The 18,068-nt window shown below is 42.7% G+C and overlaps 1 protein-coding gene across 1 annotated transcript; it reads right to left on the reverse strand.

Moving 5' to 3' along the window:
- Window positions 1-3,432: 3,432 nt before the first annotated feature.
- On the reverse strand, window positions 3,433-17,709 carry ube3d (ubiquitin protein ligase E3D). Its single transcript, XM_070912633.1, has 10 exons — window positions 17,613-17,709; window positions 15,804-16,015; window positions 15,179-15,269; window positions 13,494-13,713; window positions 12,986-13,058; window positions 12,826-12,904; window positions 11,410-11,518; window positions 10,363-10,529; window positions 8,079-8,217; window positions 3,433-3,926 (listed from the first exon to the last, which is right to left on the reverse strand). The coding sequence occupies exons 1-10, from the start codon at window positions 17,687-17,689 to the stop codon at window positions 3,906-3,908; spliced, it is 1,188 nt and encodes a 395-aa protein (XP_070768734.1). The 5' UTR covers window positions 17,690-17,709; the 3' UTR covers window positions 3,433-3,905.
- Between the last annotated feature and the right edge of the window lie 359 nt (window positions 17,710-18,068).

Here is an 18,068-nt window from a genome sequence, read left to right on the forward strand (position 1 = left end):
CAATCCCATGAAAACTGTAGATATAACAAAGTTGACTTTAATGTTGTGTTTTTGTCTTTTCCCCTTCATAGTGACTCAGGAAAAGAAGAAAAGAGAGAAGATTCTGTGATCCCTCTTTCGCAGAACGACTCCAAGATTCTCAGGATAGATGACCCATTAGGCTTGGGTGACTAAAACGGGAACTCAATCTAACGCCTCATTTCCTCTCAGCGATGAGACAAGCTTTATGGCTTGACCTCTTCCAAAAGGATCTCTTTCTTTCTACAGTGGCCACATTGTAATCTCACACACCGCTGTCTCGCTTAATCCGAAAATAATATCAAACACATTAGCAAAGGCAAAGGCCTGGAAAATCCAATTTGAAATTCATACTGTGGTGCACAGCGACTTGATCACTCCATATGTGTGATGTCACGTGTGGTTTTAATGGACATTTATCTCCAATGGGAGAGTCATAGAGGAAGCAGGAGTTCTGGGTGAGAAGATGCTTCGAGTTGCACTGTTTAGTACCAGTCTAGATTTTACTCCTGCTATGCCAAGTAAAATATGACACAATGCAATATATTCACTGTCTGGTGAAAACCTCATCTCTCCAAAATGACAACTTTTTAGGAACCTTAATTTTTTTTTTAGCCACGCTAGCTACATGGCTCCAGGAATGGCATTGTCGGTGGGTCCACCATTTTGGTCCAGATTGAAATATCTCAACAACTATCTGATGGATTGCCATGAAATTTTGTACAGACATTTATGGTCCCCAAAGTTGAAGCCTACTGACTTTGGTGATCCCCTGACTTTTCCTCTGGCACCACCAACAGATTGACATTTTTGTTTTTGGGGGAAATATCTCAAATCTCAATCATGATATGGGCTGGTCAGGTAGTTCTTACTGTATGTCAAATCTCAAATTTGGTACAGGTTTTCTTGGTGCTTTCTAGGATGAAACATATCAACTTTGGTGATCCCCAGAATTTTTCCTCTAGCACTGCCAACAGGTCAATTGTTCACTTATCCAGTAAAATATTTCACCATCTACCAGATTGCCATGAAATTTAGTACATTGTACATTCATAGTTCCCAGATGATGGATCCAAAGGGTTTTGGTGATCCCCTGACTTTTTCTCTAGTGTCACCATGAGGTTGACATTTGTGGTTTTGAGTGATATATCTTGACAACTTTTGTATGAATTGCCATTGTAGGCATTTATGTTCCCCTCAGGATGAACTGTCTCAACTTCGGTGATACCTTTTTATCTCGTGCCACCATCAGGTCTGGTCAGGTGTGGTTTCATTCATCAAAAAGGAGTGCCCAACCAATGTTTATTTATTTGTGGATTATTATGTGGACAAACATGAAACTCAACAAGATCAGGTTCAGTCATGATGACAGAGATGTCTGTCCAAAGATGCAGCACTAGGATGCAACACAGGAAATGACATTCAAAGTGGGTGCAGTGGATATCGTTTGCCTTTTTTCCTCATACGTACTGTACACATATAAAAGAAGAGCAAGCAAAAACTATCATGCAACCATGGACAAGTAATTACTAAGGCTGAATATGGAGTAGAACTTTGTTCAGACTGATATTTTTCATGAGATAACTGTCTGAAAAGGCTAATGAGCTGCACAGTGTCAACACACAGCAGTGTACTGGCCAAAAAACTTTTAATTTGACACTTCCATTGTCTATCATCAAGGGTAGAAAGACAAAGAGTGCCTGCAACTCCTTAAGGCTTCTGGGTGACTGTGTCCATCGGTGTGTTCAAAACAGCAGCAGCAGCCAGTAATGTGGAGCTCCTTCTGCTCAGCGGGCCTGAAACAAATGGGTTATTTAGAGCCTACTTCATTTGCACTTGTGGAGAAAGGGCAGAAAGGAAATGAGAACCCCTTGACGGTTCAGCATTGGATGTATTTAATTAGCCAATTCACTCTCTGCTTTGCCGCCTCAGTGGGCACAATACTTCTTTGTATTTTTAAAAGTAATTGTCACTTGCCGCATCAGCATTCAGCAAATCCAGGCATGCCGTTAGAAGCAGAAAAAAATAGTCCCCCTGTCTCTACTAAGAGCTGGTAAAAATAGACATGGAGCCACATATTATGCTGCATTGCTGGTCAGAGATAACCTATGGAGACTGAATGCCGTGATTACAAGCCCTGAAGTACAGGTGTGGGCATCATAATCTCCAGCGTTGAGATCATTTTCCTTTACTCAACTGATTGAACTCTGCAGGCAGTTTTGCTGGTTAACACCGTCAAATTTGTCTCATCTTGATTTACACTAAAAGCCAAAATGTTCCACTGATCCACACATCATAAAATACATTTAAAAACATGTATATGAAAACATAACATTATTAAAATATCTCTATTTTACAAAGAAATACTAAGAGTCTACAGTCATGCTAGTGGCTCTGAGGCAGGGCTTTGTGCAAAATGCTAAGGTCAGCATGTTGACATGTTCACAATGACAATGGTAACATGCTGATGTGCTTAACATGTTCACCATCTTAGTTCAGCATGCTAATGTTTGCCAATTAAACACAAAGTACAGTTGAGGCTGATGGGAATGTCATTACTTTTGTAGGTATTTGGTCATAAATATGAAGTCAGACAAAGGTAGGATACATCATCTGGGAACCATGACTTTTTGTGCAAAATCTTACACCAATGCACCTGGCAAACTAAAGGATGACTGATGAATTCAACCTCTGAGGACCATGGATACCACCTGTATCAAATTTCATGGCAGTACATCCAATAGTACATCTGATAGTTATGGAGCCATTTCACCCAGAACCAAAAATGTCATCATCATGGTGACGCTTTAGGAAAAGTCAGGGGATCACTAAAGTAAACAGGATTCATCCCCTGGGAACTAAAAATGTCTGTATACAAATTTCATGGCAGTTCATCCAGTAGTTGTTGAGATATCTTAGTTTGTGGTGGACGGACCAAATGACATCCCTAGATCTGCACTGCTACTGTGGCTAGAAAGTACTTTGACATACAGTAAGAACTACCTGACCAGCCCATATCATGAAGAACTTCAGAGGGTGAAGAGAGTGTAATGTTTCAAAGGCCCATTTTCACAATGATCCTCGCCACCACGCATGTTACATAAATACCATCAATCATCGACACACACTCACACGTAAACCCACAGCTAGACAAAAATCACCTAGCTCCACACGCTGTAATTACAGTATACTCAAGTGGAGGATGCACTGCTGTACCCTGGGGCTGAAGTGCCTCTATAATAAGCTTTCATCAAGAGCCAACTCAAGAACAATGTCCCACATATCAACCAGCAGTGCTCTCCAGCAGACAGAAAAAAAAAAAGAAAGAAAGGAGGAGGTGATACTTCCAAAAATACAACCATTTAATCTGTTTGTGTCCAGAATGGTAAGAAAAATACAAAATGAAGTTTAGGAATGGACAAAGTACACGTAAAGGCTTTTCAACCATTATGACACGTTTTGATACAATTATACATTAGGATTAATAAAGGCGAACAACTACAACGACATGTAACTCTATTCTATGAAAAACAATTGTGATGGTGTTGTCGTCTGCTTCCAGTTTTGCATTTACTGGATATGCTATGTTAACATTTAGAAGCCTGGCAGCAACCTGTTTCAACATGAATCTGTTTGCAGGTGATGACACACTACCAAACATGTTGACAGACGCAACCAGAAACCACAAGCCATCCCATGCTTGCTGCATTTCCTTCTGCAGTACTCTCCATTCTCATACTTACTGGAGACCTGCGCAGGATGTCACCTTAACATATACAGACATATAGCACACGTACATGTTCACCAAAGTTCCTCTCTCAGCTGTCCCACGTCCTCTTGAATTCTTTGGAGTGACGAGTGGAGTCTCGACCTCCTAGCATCTGACCTCACAGTCTCAGGTACGCCACCTATGAACAGGAAAAAGTTTAGTAAAAGTCCAAAATGGATTAACTTTAGCATTTTAGTACTGTACAATGAGGACTTCTGTTCCCCAAAGCACAGATGTACTGGATCTCTACAGTCGGCTGATCAGCACGAGCAACACATTATCTGCAATTACTGTCATCAAACAACAAAAAAACCACAGGTGGTAGAGATTTAATCAACTTCAAAAAACACACACGCAGATAAACAAAGCAGAGAAAACAAATCAGCTCAGCACTGTCCTCTCTCTCTCTTCCTCCATCTGCTATTCCTGGGTGTTTGCCTGCTGCAGACAATGGCTGCGCTCCACTGAGGGCTCTATATTGGGATGATGGATGAGGGCATTTGCCTCACTCAAGGCCCCTGTCTTCTCCGTCCCCATGCCAGTGTCTGCTCACCACTCAAGCGCATCAATGGTCATTCACACAAATGATAACAAACGGCAACTAGAGGTGAGCTGCTCCTAACACAACTCCCAGAAAAAGAAGACAAAGCGTGCTAAGGAAGCAGAGTAATCGGAGTCTAGACGGAAGAGAGATGCTGGCCCGTGATTGGAGGGCTGCTAGGTTGGGAAAGCTGGGAAAATGACAAATTTCATAAATATTTAATGTCATTTTCTCAATGAAAAAGCTACAGAGAATTATTATGGAGTGTTTTAGCATCTTTCAGCTAAAATTGTTTTGGTTTTATGGCCCGCAACTTTTACGGTTTTCTACTTTACCAATTCAGTCTCACTGCACTCAGTCATTTTTGGTTGCAGCCATCAAGCGGTTTTAACAAGAAAGGTCTAAAAACTCACTGTGTGCTAACTTCCCACCAAACCATAGACCGGCAAAGTCAACATGAAGCTGGTGCGAAAAGACGAATCGCAAAAACCAGCAAAGGCACCAGAAGACTACTTTCCACTTGCTCCTTATGAACTGTTTATATTATGAGAAGCCACAAAAAAGGTTCTCAGATAGTTTGTATTAAACAGAATTAAAATTACATGAAGAAGGCCTTTAAACTGGTAGCAATGCTGACAGCAGATCTGCCCAGAACCCTTGATGGTAATATGCTTATGGGTGTTAAAGTTCTTTGATCTTACTGAAATTCGTTTGAGCTTTAGCCCAGCGAAATATAAAACATCACTGCAAAACTTTATGAGTAATACATCTAGCTGCAGCAAGAGGATAACCTTTGGTTTTATTTTCCATCTCTATACAACAGCTCTTTAGTTGAAGAGGGGACTTTATAGATAGGGGTATTAAAAGGTTCTCAGACAATGATAAGAGGCTGGTATGACGAAGTCTTTCGAGCAAACACATACTCTCTCATGCTTAGTTTTTCTACACTTTCTAAAGACACCTAGGCCTCTCCTCATGGTCAATTTCAAGGGTCAGTTCACCCACCTGCTCCTGTGATGTAACGTGATAAAGAATCTTATGGTGGAGGCAAAACAAGCATAAAATGAGAAAAAAAAAAGCTCATGGAAAACATACAGTATGTAGGGTTTGACTCACACAGTGACAAACATTGTGTTTCTCCCATAGGCCATGGTGCACAAAGAGGTAGTTAATAAGTTAAAAAAAATATGCAACAATATCAGCCCTTTTATATAGTCAAGCGGAGATATCTTGATGTAAACACTGACGTAGAACGGCATCACAGACCCCCTGCTCTGTTGACGAATTCCTCTTCTCATCCACTGGTCCACGTGCAATGAATCGAGACGTGTGCATCTTGGGGGAAGCAATTTATTTCGACAAAGTGCCGCCGCTCCTGGTGGGAAGCTGCGCGGACTGCAGAGAGACTGAGGCGACGTGTGATCGATACATCTCGTCAGTTCTTTGTTGTAAAATGTTGGATTCCGTTTTTTTTGGATCTGTTTCCGTCTAACCTACATGCCCGTCTCCGGGCGAGTGAGGAGGAGATTAATGAGGCGGGTGGGGGGAGGTGTTGTCTGTTCCCGAGCTCGGGAGTGACACTCAGAGCTTGAGCCACTTTACACCCCATTACACTGGCAGGCCCAGGGATGGAGGGCGGGGAACACAGCAGCCCCGACAACACTAGACATTCCACATGTGGCATAATAACAGGCTGGGTTATGGTGCAGGCTTTGATCTACACACAGGGCTGGAATTAAACAAAAAACACACATCCAATTCAAAACCTGCAAACTCTGGGTTAGTGCTGTTATAGATGGGATGGGTTGTAGATGTTGGTACCATGATGTAGTTTGGTTACATACTTAATGGAGAACTGAGGATCTTTCTTTGTAAATATACTCTATTGTCTTTTCAGCCTGTAGGCCTGCAGCCTCATATTTTGCAGCTGTTAAAGTTGTAGTAGTTCAGTGAGTCAGCAGGGCCCTGGAAACTGGCTCATCTAAATGGAATACAGTTGTTATTAATGTCCTTGTACTGCTTATGACATATCAAAAGGTCTATTAGTACATGGAGTTTGGTGACCTCACGTAGCTCTCAGCATAGCTCCACTTCAATCTGAGCAGAGATCTGATCATCCAGAGTAAGTGAAAGCACCTGTGTGGGAGCGCTGGGCCTCTAATATGTCTCTTCATTTTCTCTTCCAAAGACCCGATGTTGAATTGTTGGGTAAAATCTGTTCAGTTCCGTCTCATGGTATGTCCACTCGTGCTGCTTCCCCTATTGGACTCCACCGGAAGGCTGTCTAGAGATATTGTTGGATCCTTACAACAACGGGTAAAATGCTATCATAGCCATTATAAATATCGACCAAAGGCATGAACACAATATAAAATGTTCCTTTAAAAGAGGCGGAAATGATTCTGACACTCAGTGGACCAGAGGATTTTCTCAGACCATCTCCAGTAACTCTAGATGGCCCTCCGATCACATTACCTTCCTGTCCTTTGTCGCCTATGGCACAAGCCTCTACTTTCAGGAAGTGTTCAAGTGTGTCAATTTATCACACCCTCTTAGCTGCTGTAACCGCTTCCACCACCAGACAGATACTATGTCCTGTGTCTGGGTCGCTCTATCTGTGGCCTTCTCCATTTCAGCAGAGCCCAATCCCCCCCCCCCACCCCCCACCGCTGTCATGTTGTTATCTCAGAAAACAACAATGCTGCTCATCATTGCAACACAAAGTGTAAGAGAAAGTAGAAAATGGCTCTGAATTTCATTTACAATGATAACAGTGGCAGATTTACCATTATTTATCAGTTTTGAAATGGATCCTTGATTTCAGACAGAGGTAGAAAATCTGTAACCAAAGTTAACCCCACAAAGTTATGTAGTTAGTTAAGGATACACAAAGTCTTTCCCTTGAAGGAAATGCTAGGTAGTTTAATGCATTCCTTACACTTTTGCTGGTTTTGGAAAGGCTAAAAAAATACAACCCTCCAAGTCTTTCTCTTACTTTGTTTTTTCATTGTAAGTATTCCTTCTGCACGCAACACTCCAGTCCCTTTAAATTAAGAAAGACTCCAAGCCTTCAAGTGAATACCCCCTGCCGAGGCTTACAACAATGATGTACAACAGCAGATTTGCTCACTGTACATTATTCCAGCTATTCTTTTCAGCAGATGGAAAACTTGTTTAAGTGGTAGGAATTACTTCCTAAACTTTCTGAGCAGGAAGTGGAGGATAATGATACTAATTACCCCTGTCACTATGTTTAAAAGGGCTAGGAGAATAGAGTTGTCAGCAAAGTTAACACCTCCTATTTTCTAGTCAAAGGGTTTTCCTCGGCAACTTGGGCTAAAGATACACACATTTCGCACAATTACAGGTGTATAGAAGCTGGGATAAGGCTGACAAAAGTAAAACCTTACAATTTGACCCACATAATCCCTAAAGCGAAGTTGGTAACTGAAAGCTCTGAATCATGAAATTAATTAAGGCGGATAAAAACACTGTCAAGCACTACTGAATAATGGAAAAACAAGGGGCTGTAAATAAGAAGTAAGTGAAATAAGTGATTGCTGTCAGCTAAAAGATTCCCTGCCGTGTTGCTAATACAGCTTTTTACAAAAGAAAAGCTTCTCTCTGCTTATAATACACAGTATCAGGGCAAGCATTTTACAAATATAAAAATAATATGTGGTTATGCCAAGGATGGACGTGCCTGAGGCATCATCTGTTGCCCACTACAGTACACAGTAGCCGTCTCACCTCATAGGACCTCATGCGACGCATAGACGCAGGAAGTGTAGAGTTGCTGTCATCTATCACTTGCAGCAGCTCCTCACACACCGTCAGCGGCAGCACCACAGGATGTCCTATGGCATTGACCTCCCAACTCGTTACAATGCTGAAAACACACACGGAGCAGAGTGGGAGTGATTTACAGTGACTGCCACAGCGTTATACAACCAAGAATAGCTGCTGTAAATCCCATGCAGAAGCACGTTTTAATGAAGTCGTTTTTTAACTGTAAACTGAACTGGATAACTAGGGATACATAAAAGTTGATGGATTGATGGTGCGAATGTGTGTGCGTGGCATCAATTTATGCCTGTGTGTGAGACGAAAAGAAGAGGGGACTGGAAGGAGAAGAGGAAGAGTGATTGAGAGAAGAAAGATTGATGCTCTGTCAGGGTGCGGTGCTGATCCAGTTTGTTTAGGTGACATTTAGCCATCTGTGCAGTTCCTCAGAGGGGAAAGTCTTCTCAAAGTTTTGCCAGTTCTACTTAAGACATCACACTGAAGAAACACTACTGCTACAGCTTCGTTTACATGCATGGGAAATCTGCTTTTAGCCACTCAACAACTGGTGTCTTAATCAGGTTAAGCAGTTTAAACAACAAATCTAATCAAGTGATGCTGTGTACATATTGACCCAAACCAGTCTCCATCATAACTCTTAATGTAGCTGTCGTCTACACTAATGTTTGATTACTCGCATATCAGAATGGATTCTATGGAAAAGGAGTCGCCCATACAATTTCCATTAGACTCAATTTCCATATCTATGAGACCTCATTCCTGTTGTACTGGACTGTGATGGTGCTCAACTCCTAATCTAGTCACTGCCATTAGTGACGAGCGTAATCCACTTAGGCACTCGGCTCACTGATTCTCCAGCCAATTATTGGCAGTTTTAACAACACATAGTGCAACCTCCAGCGGCAGTCGACTGTAACCGACTGTATCCTGAATAAGAGGGCCCCACCAGTCCAGGGAATTCAGCTCCCCGGGCACAACATTTAATTTAAAAATGTCAGAGATGAGTGATGAAGGATGAATGGTAAATTATGTAGGGGGAAATGGAAGTGTGAGTAACACCAGTGTTTAGCCTTGCAAGGCTTCAGAGGGATGTCAGAAATGGGGGAAATTCAAAAGAGCAGCTAGAAGCAGCATGAAAAACTTTATTTTTCATCTGTAAAATGTCCTACTCAGTACACATCTTGAAAACAATTCTTAAAAAGAAAAAATGCATATTTTGGGGATCTTTATAAAAAATGTTTACGTATGTTATGTGTTCATGTATAAAGATGAATCTGGCTGATATGTTGTTGGAAAAAGTCGGGCTGTATCAGTAAGCAGCTCTGAGGCCAGAGAGTTAAGCTGTGGAGGAACAGATGTTTTTTTTCCCCTTTCTGGCAGGGGTTAAAATTACCTCTGCGGTATTAAATAATTCATACAATAACTGGAAAGCTGAATTTCAAAGGTGTTAATTCTTCAAAAACAGCAGCACTCCAGTCAAAAGTTGCTGTCAAGGCTCGTTTTTATCAGGATGACGTCTCTCCTGGTACCCAGCATGCACCTGTGGTGAAACAGTTTCCCGCACATCACTCAGCCCGTACAGTTTATCATGTCATTTGGATGCACTCTTACTGCTTTGATTGAGGAGACAAGCCGTGCTGCTTTCCCTTTGCCTCTAATTACCCCCTCTCCGTCAGTCAGTGGTGGGGTTGTCAGAATGGTAGAAATAACAAAACTTGCCCTGTTCTGCCGTCACTCTGCGCGGCTGCAGGGAAGAGGAGGAGGAGGAGGAGGAGGAGTGCTGATTCAGTTGAAAATAATGAGGGTGGAAGGCCTCTCCAGTGGGGTGCTGCTGTACTGAACATGGAGAACCACATGCAGCACATCCACCTACACCTCTCTAATGCATCACAGCAAGGTACACGGAGCCTCGCTCCAGTCTAAACAACACCGCCTGTATGTGTAACAAAGACGAGTGCGTCTTACGCAACTGACAACACGGAGACCGTAAACACCTTTGATGGAAATCTCATTCGCAAAATAATAGACAATTATGTCTGAGCAGGGACCCTCGGCGCAAAGTGTTCTATTAAGACCCAAAATCTGTTCTCCAACAAAGCAGTCTTTCATCCCTCGCGGTGAGCTGAGACAGGTGGTGATTGAGAGGGTGCGTTGGAAAGATGAAAGGATGAGATTAAGAAGAGGAAAACAAAGACTGAAGGGGGAGGGGGGTTGAAGTGTACTCGCTTACTCTCTCTGCAGGATGCCTGTGTCAGAGCAGGCGGTGTAGAGGAGTTTCAGGGCTCTGGCAGCTCTGGTTGATGGACCGTGAGGAGCGGGGGACCCGATGGACCTTTCACCCCCGACACACGTCTGAGGGACTGACGCCACGACGGAGTCGCTGTTCAGCAGCCAGAGCTGCAGGAGGAGCAGACGGGTCACTTAACACTCCAGACACACATGGCGGACGTCACATGGGGCGAGGGAATCACACGGCACATAAACTCTACGCATCCACACATGCACGGCCGGGTTAAAGCGATAATGTGCTTTTAATGACCCTCATCTTTTACTTGGGGTCGCTCAATAAACATACTTAACATTGTTTTATCACTTTTATACTTCATGACTTTTCCTAATTTTATGAAAATGGCAATCCGATACAGAAAGTGAAACATGTTTTTGCTCTGCATTTGTGACTTTTTATATCTGTCATTGGAGTTGTACAGCAGTTTGTTCAAAAGAGGTCTATCTGAAGTCTAACTGACCCCAAACATAAGTAACTTCACTGTGTAGTCTGATACACTGTACATGTCTTTGTCTGTGAGAGTCTTTTGGATCAGTTCGTGTCATCCACCTCGTATATGATGCAGGATATTGAATTATATTTAAGTGCTTTTAATGTGTTCTGTTTTTATTGTAAAGCACTTTGTAACTGTCTTTTGAGAGGTGCTACATAAATAAAGAGTATTATTATTATATACATTAAAAGAACACAAAGAAGCAGCATCATGAAATGGACAATTCTGGCTCTTTGCATAATGCCCAAAATAACAGACTTATTGAACAATTCCAATCTGTTTTTACTGCAGTGGTGTGTTCCTGCTTTCTACAAAGGGCCACTTGCATTAATCCCCTTGTAGCTGATTTTAAAGCAGCTCAACAACTCTAAAATCACAGTCAATCAGCTTTTCATTTCGAACCCGCCGTGTCACACGCTCCCATTCATCAAGTAATTGAGTATTCTATTTTTATTTAAATGTCAGGGGTTTCTCTGATTATGCCGGCTTGTGCTCACCAATAAGAAAGCTTTTCCATCAGGAGTCTGGACAGAGAAGTGGAAGGTGCTCAGCGAGTTGGACAGCCCCAGCAGCCTGGCTGCTATAGTCCTCTCCAGGAAGAGAGATCTGTCGAAAAGCACACAATGTTCATTCATTTACACGCACACTGCAAGCCTTCGCGCTCTATTCTGATTTATTGATTAGATTTTTATGTTTGGCTGTTCACGTTCTTTTTTTAAATGTGGCTAATATCGTTTACAAGTTGATGTGAGCAGATGATAACGAGGATGAGGAGAAAGAGCCAAATCTTTAATTATGGCTTTTAGTGGAGCGATGGATGCTTCTGTATGGAGGTGTGTGTGTGTGTGTGTGTGTGTGTGTGTGTGGATGCGGAGTCGGAGCCAGCAGTGGTGGGCTCGTAACGTGAATGGCTTGACAGAAAGAGATTTCACCTAAAACTTCAGGATGTTGAGGGCTACTTTTAACACCACCTGTCAGCGCTTCTCCACAAGACGGTTCAGGCGAGCCACATCCCTGAGAAAGCGCGTAGGAGGTTGTAGGAGAGTTGTAGGAGGGTTGTACTGACTGATGGCAGGGGCCCCTCATGTTTTGCTTGTACAGAAGTGTCCAGAACACCTCACTGTCCCTCCACTGACAACGCCAGCACAGAATTGTGACAGATGTCCGTCTAGAGTGACGTAAAAGTTGTTGCTGTTCTGTTCTATGATACACACATGAAAGTGGCCCAAATCACAATTTAAAGATCAGATTCCACGGGATTTGTGCTGTTCACACTGTTGTGAAAAAACAAACCTAAGTCCCATAAGAGCAAAAAGAAGAAAAACAAACAACAAAAAAAAGCCATATATAGTCTTCATAGAGCACATTAACTTAGTCATTTAACGTTGTTGCTCATTCACTCACAGTAACAGAACGGCACCATCAACAGCTTTTGGCTAGATGACATGGTGTTCATGTTTTTCTTGCACACCAAACGTCTCTAAGATGAAGTTTAAAAAAATATCTTACATTTATGTAGAGTAGCTCTAAAAAGGGTTTTCAATAAAAAGGTGAAAAAGAAAACATAGTGAGACTCTGATGCTTGTGCGTAATCTTTAAATGATTCATTGTGGGAGATGTGGTTGTTAAAAGGTTTAATTCAGACCTACAATTGTAACATTGCAATTGTTCCAATTGCAAAAATCCAGAAAACACTGCTGATATGCGCCATTCCCCAAAGTTTCCCCAAAATCCAGTAAGTGCTGTAATCAGTGGTGTGTGTCAGATATACTGGGTGAGAACTGATGTAGAGTCCCTGTACTGACTTTATTGTGAAGGACAACTGTCACAGTGGTTCACCTGGAAGGGCTGCGTGTGCTTTAACAGCTGCAGTTTCCTGACTGTCACCACTAGACGCTGGGATAAAAACGTGCCTGTTAAGTGAAGTTTCTGGCTTTCTGTCTCCCACAGCGGGCTCCACCACCACCTGCGTGATGTACAGTTTCAGGGTCTCTGTAAGATATGACAGAGAAAGGCTCATATTCACAGTTGAAATGATGATTACTTGTGAGAATCTGTTAGAGTGGTGTATACCTGCTGCGACAGCCTCTCCCAGCACTGATGAACAGCTCTTGCAGGAGACGAGCGCCAGGCGGCGGCATGTTTTCTGTGCCCAACAAAACCAGAAAGTCATTGACCACAGCGTACACCCATCTTTAACTTTGCTGTTTTAAAATGGAAGACAGCAGAGGGGGAGAGACAGGGAGAGCCACGGCAGGCAGATCTCCAATCTCTTTCCATTTCTCTCAGTTTCAGTCATGCAAATCGTACAGAGAATGACTAATAGAAGAGTCGGGAGATCAATCCTCGTCTACTGAGTGCTACAGTTTGACTTCACAGATGCAGCCGTCTGAGGAGTGTGTGTCTGTGTGGGTGAGTATACTATGAACCACTACTATGATTTATTAAAAAAAGTCTGGTATTGACCATTTAGTGCTTTCATCACTACTTCATTCAGACTTGAAGTGCTGCTTTAAAGACCGTCTCCCTTCTAAGAATGAAAGGAGCAAACATGTTGTTTTCCTTTTGCACGCCCCCTAACCTTTGGATCCTGACTGTCCTCGGAGCCAACAGGCCTCACTGCCTCTGTGAGGGTCAGTTCACAGCTCCCGTCTCTGGCGAGGAGGAGGAAGGTGTCGCCCAGTAAACAATCCTCCGCTCGGGGCAGCAGCTTCTTAGCGAACGGATCGGGGTGGCAACACCAGTCGTCCACGATAGCGTTCCAGTTGCCATTAGGGAGAGGAAGGACTCGCTTAAACACTCTGAAGAAGAGGGAAAACCAAAAAACATTCTTTCTATCTATCAATCATTGTCCAGAGATATTTGGAAATTGCATCAGCTGTTTTCTGTTCCCTGAGGGACAGAAAAGATCAGAATACAAAAGGAGAACAATCTGACAAAAAAGTATCCAAATGATTCCAGGCTTTTACATTTTGATATAATAAATGTGAGCCTGTCACAGAGTCCTTGGATGGCATGCTTTCTTTTTACAATGCCCACAGTAGGAAAACAGGTACAATATTCACAATATCCATTAACAGGACACCACCACATTACTTATACTTTGAACCTAAATCTAATAATATATAACATGTAAAGCAGCATTCATTGGTTTTGTCCATTTAGGGGCAGAGGAAAAATCAAGATTCGCATATTTAGGTCCAATATTCACTCTTCCTTTAAGTTAAGTTTTCCTGAGGGAAATATCTGGCTCTTTAGATGCTAAATGCTCCACTATTGTCACCAGCTAGCCGCTACCTTTGTCTGTCTCCTGTTTGGTGCCGGGCAGGTAGCGTACAGCCAGTTTATTAGAGTTATTTAACTGTAAACGGCTGCATCCTGCGGCTGAAACGAGGTTGATGAGAGCCGTTGTTTTGGTTTTAGGGCCCAAAATGTTCCTGTTTTGGGCCCTAAAACCAAAACAATGGGCTGAAAGACGTTAAAAAGCTCAGTATAACTCAGGGGAACTGCAGAGTTGGGTAATAATGTTCTATGGAATTGTCACTACTTGCTACCCCTTTCCCATTACATATAGCAATTTGACCCATTGTTAATATAAAATTACCGGTCAGTGCAGCTTTAATGTAATACTGGTTTAATTCCAGTAAAGCACTGTTTCAGGCTACATGGAGAAAACATTCTGTGGGTACTTCGTAATGGTTGCAGTCAGTGGTGGCATTAGTGCCTCTAAGCAGCCATAAAATTGAACATATTGCTACAAAGCATAATGAGGCATAATGTTGTTGAAATTATAACTTTTACCTTGCTCCAAGCACTTCTCCCGACATTTTTACTTTCCCCAGCCCTTGTTGAAAGCAAAGAGGAAGTTTTTGGCAACTTTTAGTGGGTTATTGCTGAGAAACATAGCCAGAGGCCAAGGGTCTGGGTAATGCAGCCATTGCAATTTTCAGCATGTCACATTTCTGACCAGAGAAAGCTACAAGCTGAAGGCAATAAGACCAATACCAGTGTCCCGTTGCACCACCTCAAGGTAAGAAACACAATTGTTTTTTTAATGGCTAGCGCAGACCTTTACGTCACAGCGACGATATAACTTTAACCCAGTCAGGTTGACAACTGTGGACTCCAGCTCCAGCCATCAATTTTTTCTTTCCCAGACTATCACTTCTACTGCTGGGTCACACCATCAATAAACACCCGCTCCTCTTCGCGCGGAGGAGGGTGTAAATAGAAACCCATTTCCAACTGAGCTCTTCTGCTCCTCACCTGTCCTCGAGCAGCCGGGTCATACAGCCCTGGCAGCAGAAGCAATAAGTCTCTTTTGCCCGGAGTGTCTCCATCACGCTGTCAGGAGCCTCTGTGGAGGGCCAAAGGCAAACAAATAAATGAGCCAGATTTGGTGAAAGGGTGTTAACCTCGTAGTACAGAGCACATAAATTGCTAAAATACTGGGTGGCGAAGGTTGGCTTGGCCCTCGAGAGAGGGCAATCAATCTGATTTTGATTGGATTTGCCAATGGCTGTCCTTAGCTATAACTTCCCCTTGCGCCGGGAGTGACACAGAAAATCTCAGGAAATGCCAAAAGATGGAGTTTGGGGATATTACGCAATGACTCTGGGGTACACTTTTGATGATGAGATCAAACTAAAACTTAAAGGGAGTATTCTCATGACTCGGAGTTGCTTGTAGGCAGTTGAGGATCCCGAGAGCAAAATTTTACACCTTCGCTGTCTCAGATGACCAAGTGACTCAATCCAATTAATTCAGAATAGACAGCAAGCTCTAAATAGCTACCAAAGACTTTGTTCTTGCCTTGGCACAGAGGAGCCTAACAGAGCAGAGGGTGGGTGCACGTGTCTGGATGCGTTTCCGTAGTTGTCCTGGACATTACCTTCATCTGTCCTTCGCGCGACACTGATGCGCAGCCTGAAGTGCAGCTCCTCTCCACAGGACTCTCCTGCGGGGGTCGGAATGCAGGATCCCTGCTCGAAGGTCACTCCTGCTGGCAAAGTCAGGCTCAGCTCTCCTCCGGGAGTCCGGATGTGAAAAGAGGAATCTCCACCTGTCACGACCACGTCTGCAGGACTCCTGGCCACGTCTTTCCTGGAGAGCAGACGTGAGCAGCCGCTTTACACACAGGTTTACGGGAACTCACACAAGCGGTAGAAACAGAAGAAATTAGCTTATCCAATTCCTTAGACACGAAGATCAACACCTCTCAGGAGATGATTAGCTTAGCTTAGCATGAAGACTGGAAACAGGGGCAAACACCTTGCCTGGCTCCTGCGGTCTTGTTGTTAATGCATAACAAGTGAACAACAGGCCAATATCCCAAAACCTTCAACATCAAATCATACAAATATGGATCCAGGAGGATCTGTAATTAGTCAAGGTCTCAATACAGTGATTAAAGACTCCACCTTTAGAGCAGAACAAAGACTATATATAAACATAATGAAATATATATTTATGTCCAGTCTACAGTGCAGAACAAAATGTTTTGTTTTCTCTGTCAAGTACTCTGGGTGGAGAGATCATACAATAAAAATAGTCCAATGGCGGTTCCAATGTTCTCTGCAGAACTGGGCCCACTGTGGTCAAGAAATATTATAAATAATACTACTACAGTCACAAATACCACCTCTACCTCCTGCTGGATGCTGCTGTCTCAGCTGGAGGAAGTACTGAATAATGACTGAGCACTGTTTTAACTGAAAACAAACTGGATGCAGGCTGAGCACTTCCTCTGGTTATAGGGATGTACTTCAAGGGATTTAGGTACATTTTTGTGTGGTAGGTGGCTTTTATGTCATCTCCTTTTTACGAGAAATGTTCAACTTCAGCTGTCCAAGTCTTAACATAACTTTCAGCGCTATATTAGTTGTATAAAATGTGGTTATATGTTATAAGAATAAGATTTCTGCCTCTGTGCAGTCAGGTACAGAGTCACCTCTCCATTGTACATTCAGTGCTTTGGGAGAGAGAGGAGAGGACCAGAGCTCCTTCTACTGCCTGTCATGTCTCATTAACCCCATCTAGTGGTGTTGGAGGTGAACTGCATCCACTTTCAAAAACAGAGGTGCCCGTTAGCAAAGCTTGTCTAACAAGCTAAATTGATGATAATAATAATAATAATAATAATAATAATAATAATATGAAAACTCCTTTATTAAAATAGCACTAGCTTCAAGCACTAGCATGCATGTATGATATCCAGGCTATACTATACTGCTGTCTGTGTGAAGACAGGAGACGCAGGGTACACTCCACTATGTGTGACCTAAGTTTGTTTTTTGTAGGAAATTCAACAACTGAATGTACTGTGACTGTGAACGTTTGATCTATTATAACACATCATGTTTTATAAAATGAGCTGATGTTTTGCATGTAAAACCTGAAATCTGCAAAGTAACCGGTAACTATGGCTGTCAGAAAGTACAATATTTTCCTTTGAGACGCAGCGGAGATACATAAGTACACATTCGTGACATCCTTGAGACAACGGAGACGTAACATTTAGCAACTGATCTCGGCGCTGTTGAGAAACTGCAGCATCAGTTCACGTCCACTAACACGATGTCAGCTAATGCTCTTAGCTAGCATAGCTTGCACAACTTGCCAAGAAATAGAATGACGTTACCCAATAGATACACGTTACCCAACTGTGACTGTTTATCTGGCTGTCTATCATAATAATTACCCGACAATAAGTAGTCCACTCTGAAGCCTTTTTCTCAGCTCCAAGAAGACTCCAACTCCATGTGTTGTGGCTGGCATCTCCAAGTGTGCCACTGAGGCTCCGCGATATTCAGACATAATAAAAAAGAAACCATGCGCTAATCACAACTCAGTGTGAATGGGTGACTTTAGATAGCAACCTAACATCCACAGTAAAACAAACATCAAAGCACATCTATCTGATTAAGTAGAATTCACAGGTTGGCGCTTGTCTGCAGCGTGACGGTACCGCCGGTGTCAAGTACACCATAGCAAGAGAAGAGCATCCGGTCAGACATTTCAAAATAAAAAGAAATTGCACAGTGACATCAATTGAAATGGTCTGATAAATGTTTGCGTTTGAGCCTTTGCGCACTTGACCCCCAAAATGAACACATTCTCTTCTACTGTGTAATTCTTAGAGGGTAAACATCAGTTT

Source organism: Enoplosus armatus, chromosome 9 (genome assembly GCF_043641665.1).
Source record: "Enoplosus armatus isolate fEnoArm2 chromosome 9, fEnoArm2.hap1, whole genome shotgun sequence".
In the NCBI taxonomy this organism is placed as follows: Eukaryota; Metazoa; Chordata; class Actinopteri; order Centrarchiformes; family Enoplosidae; genus Enoplosus; species Enoplosus armatus.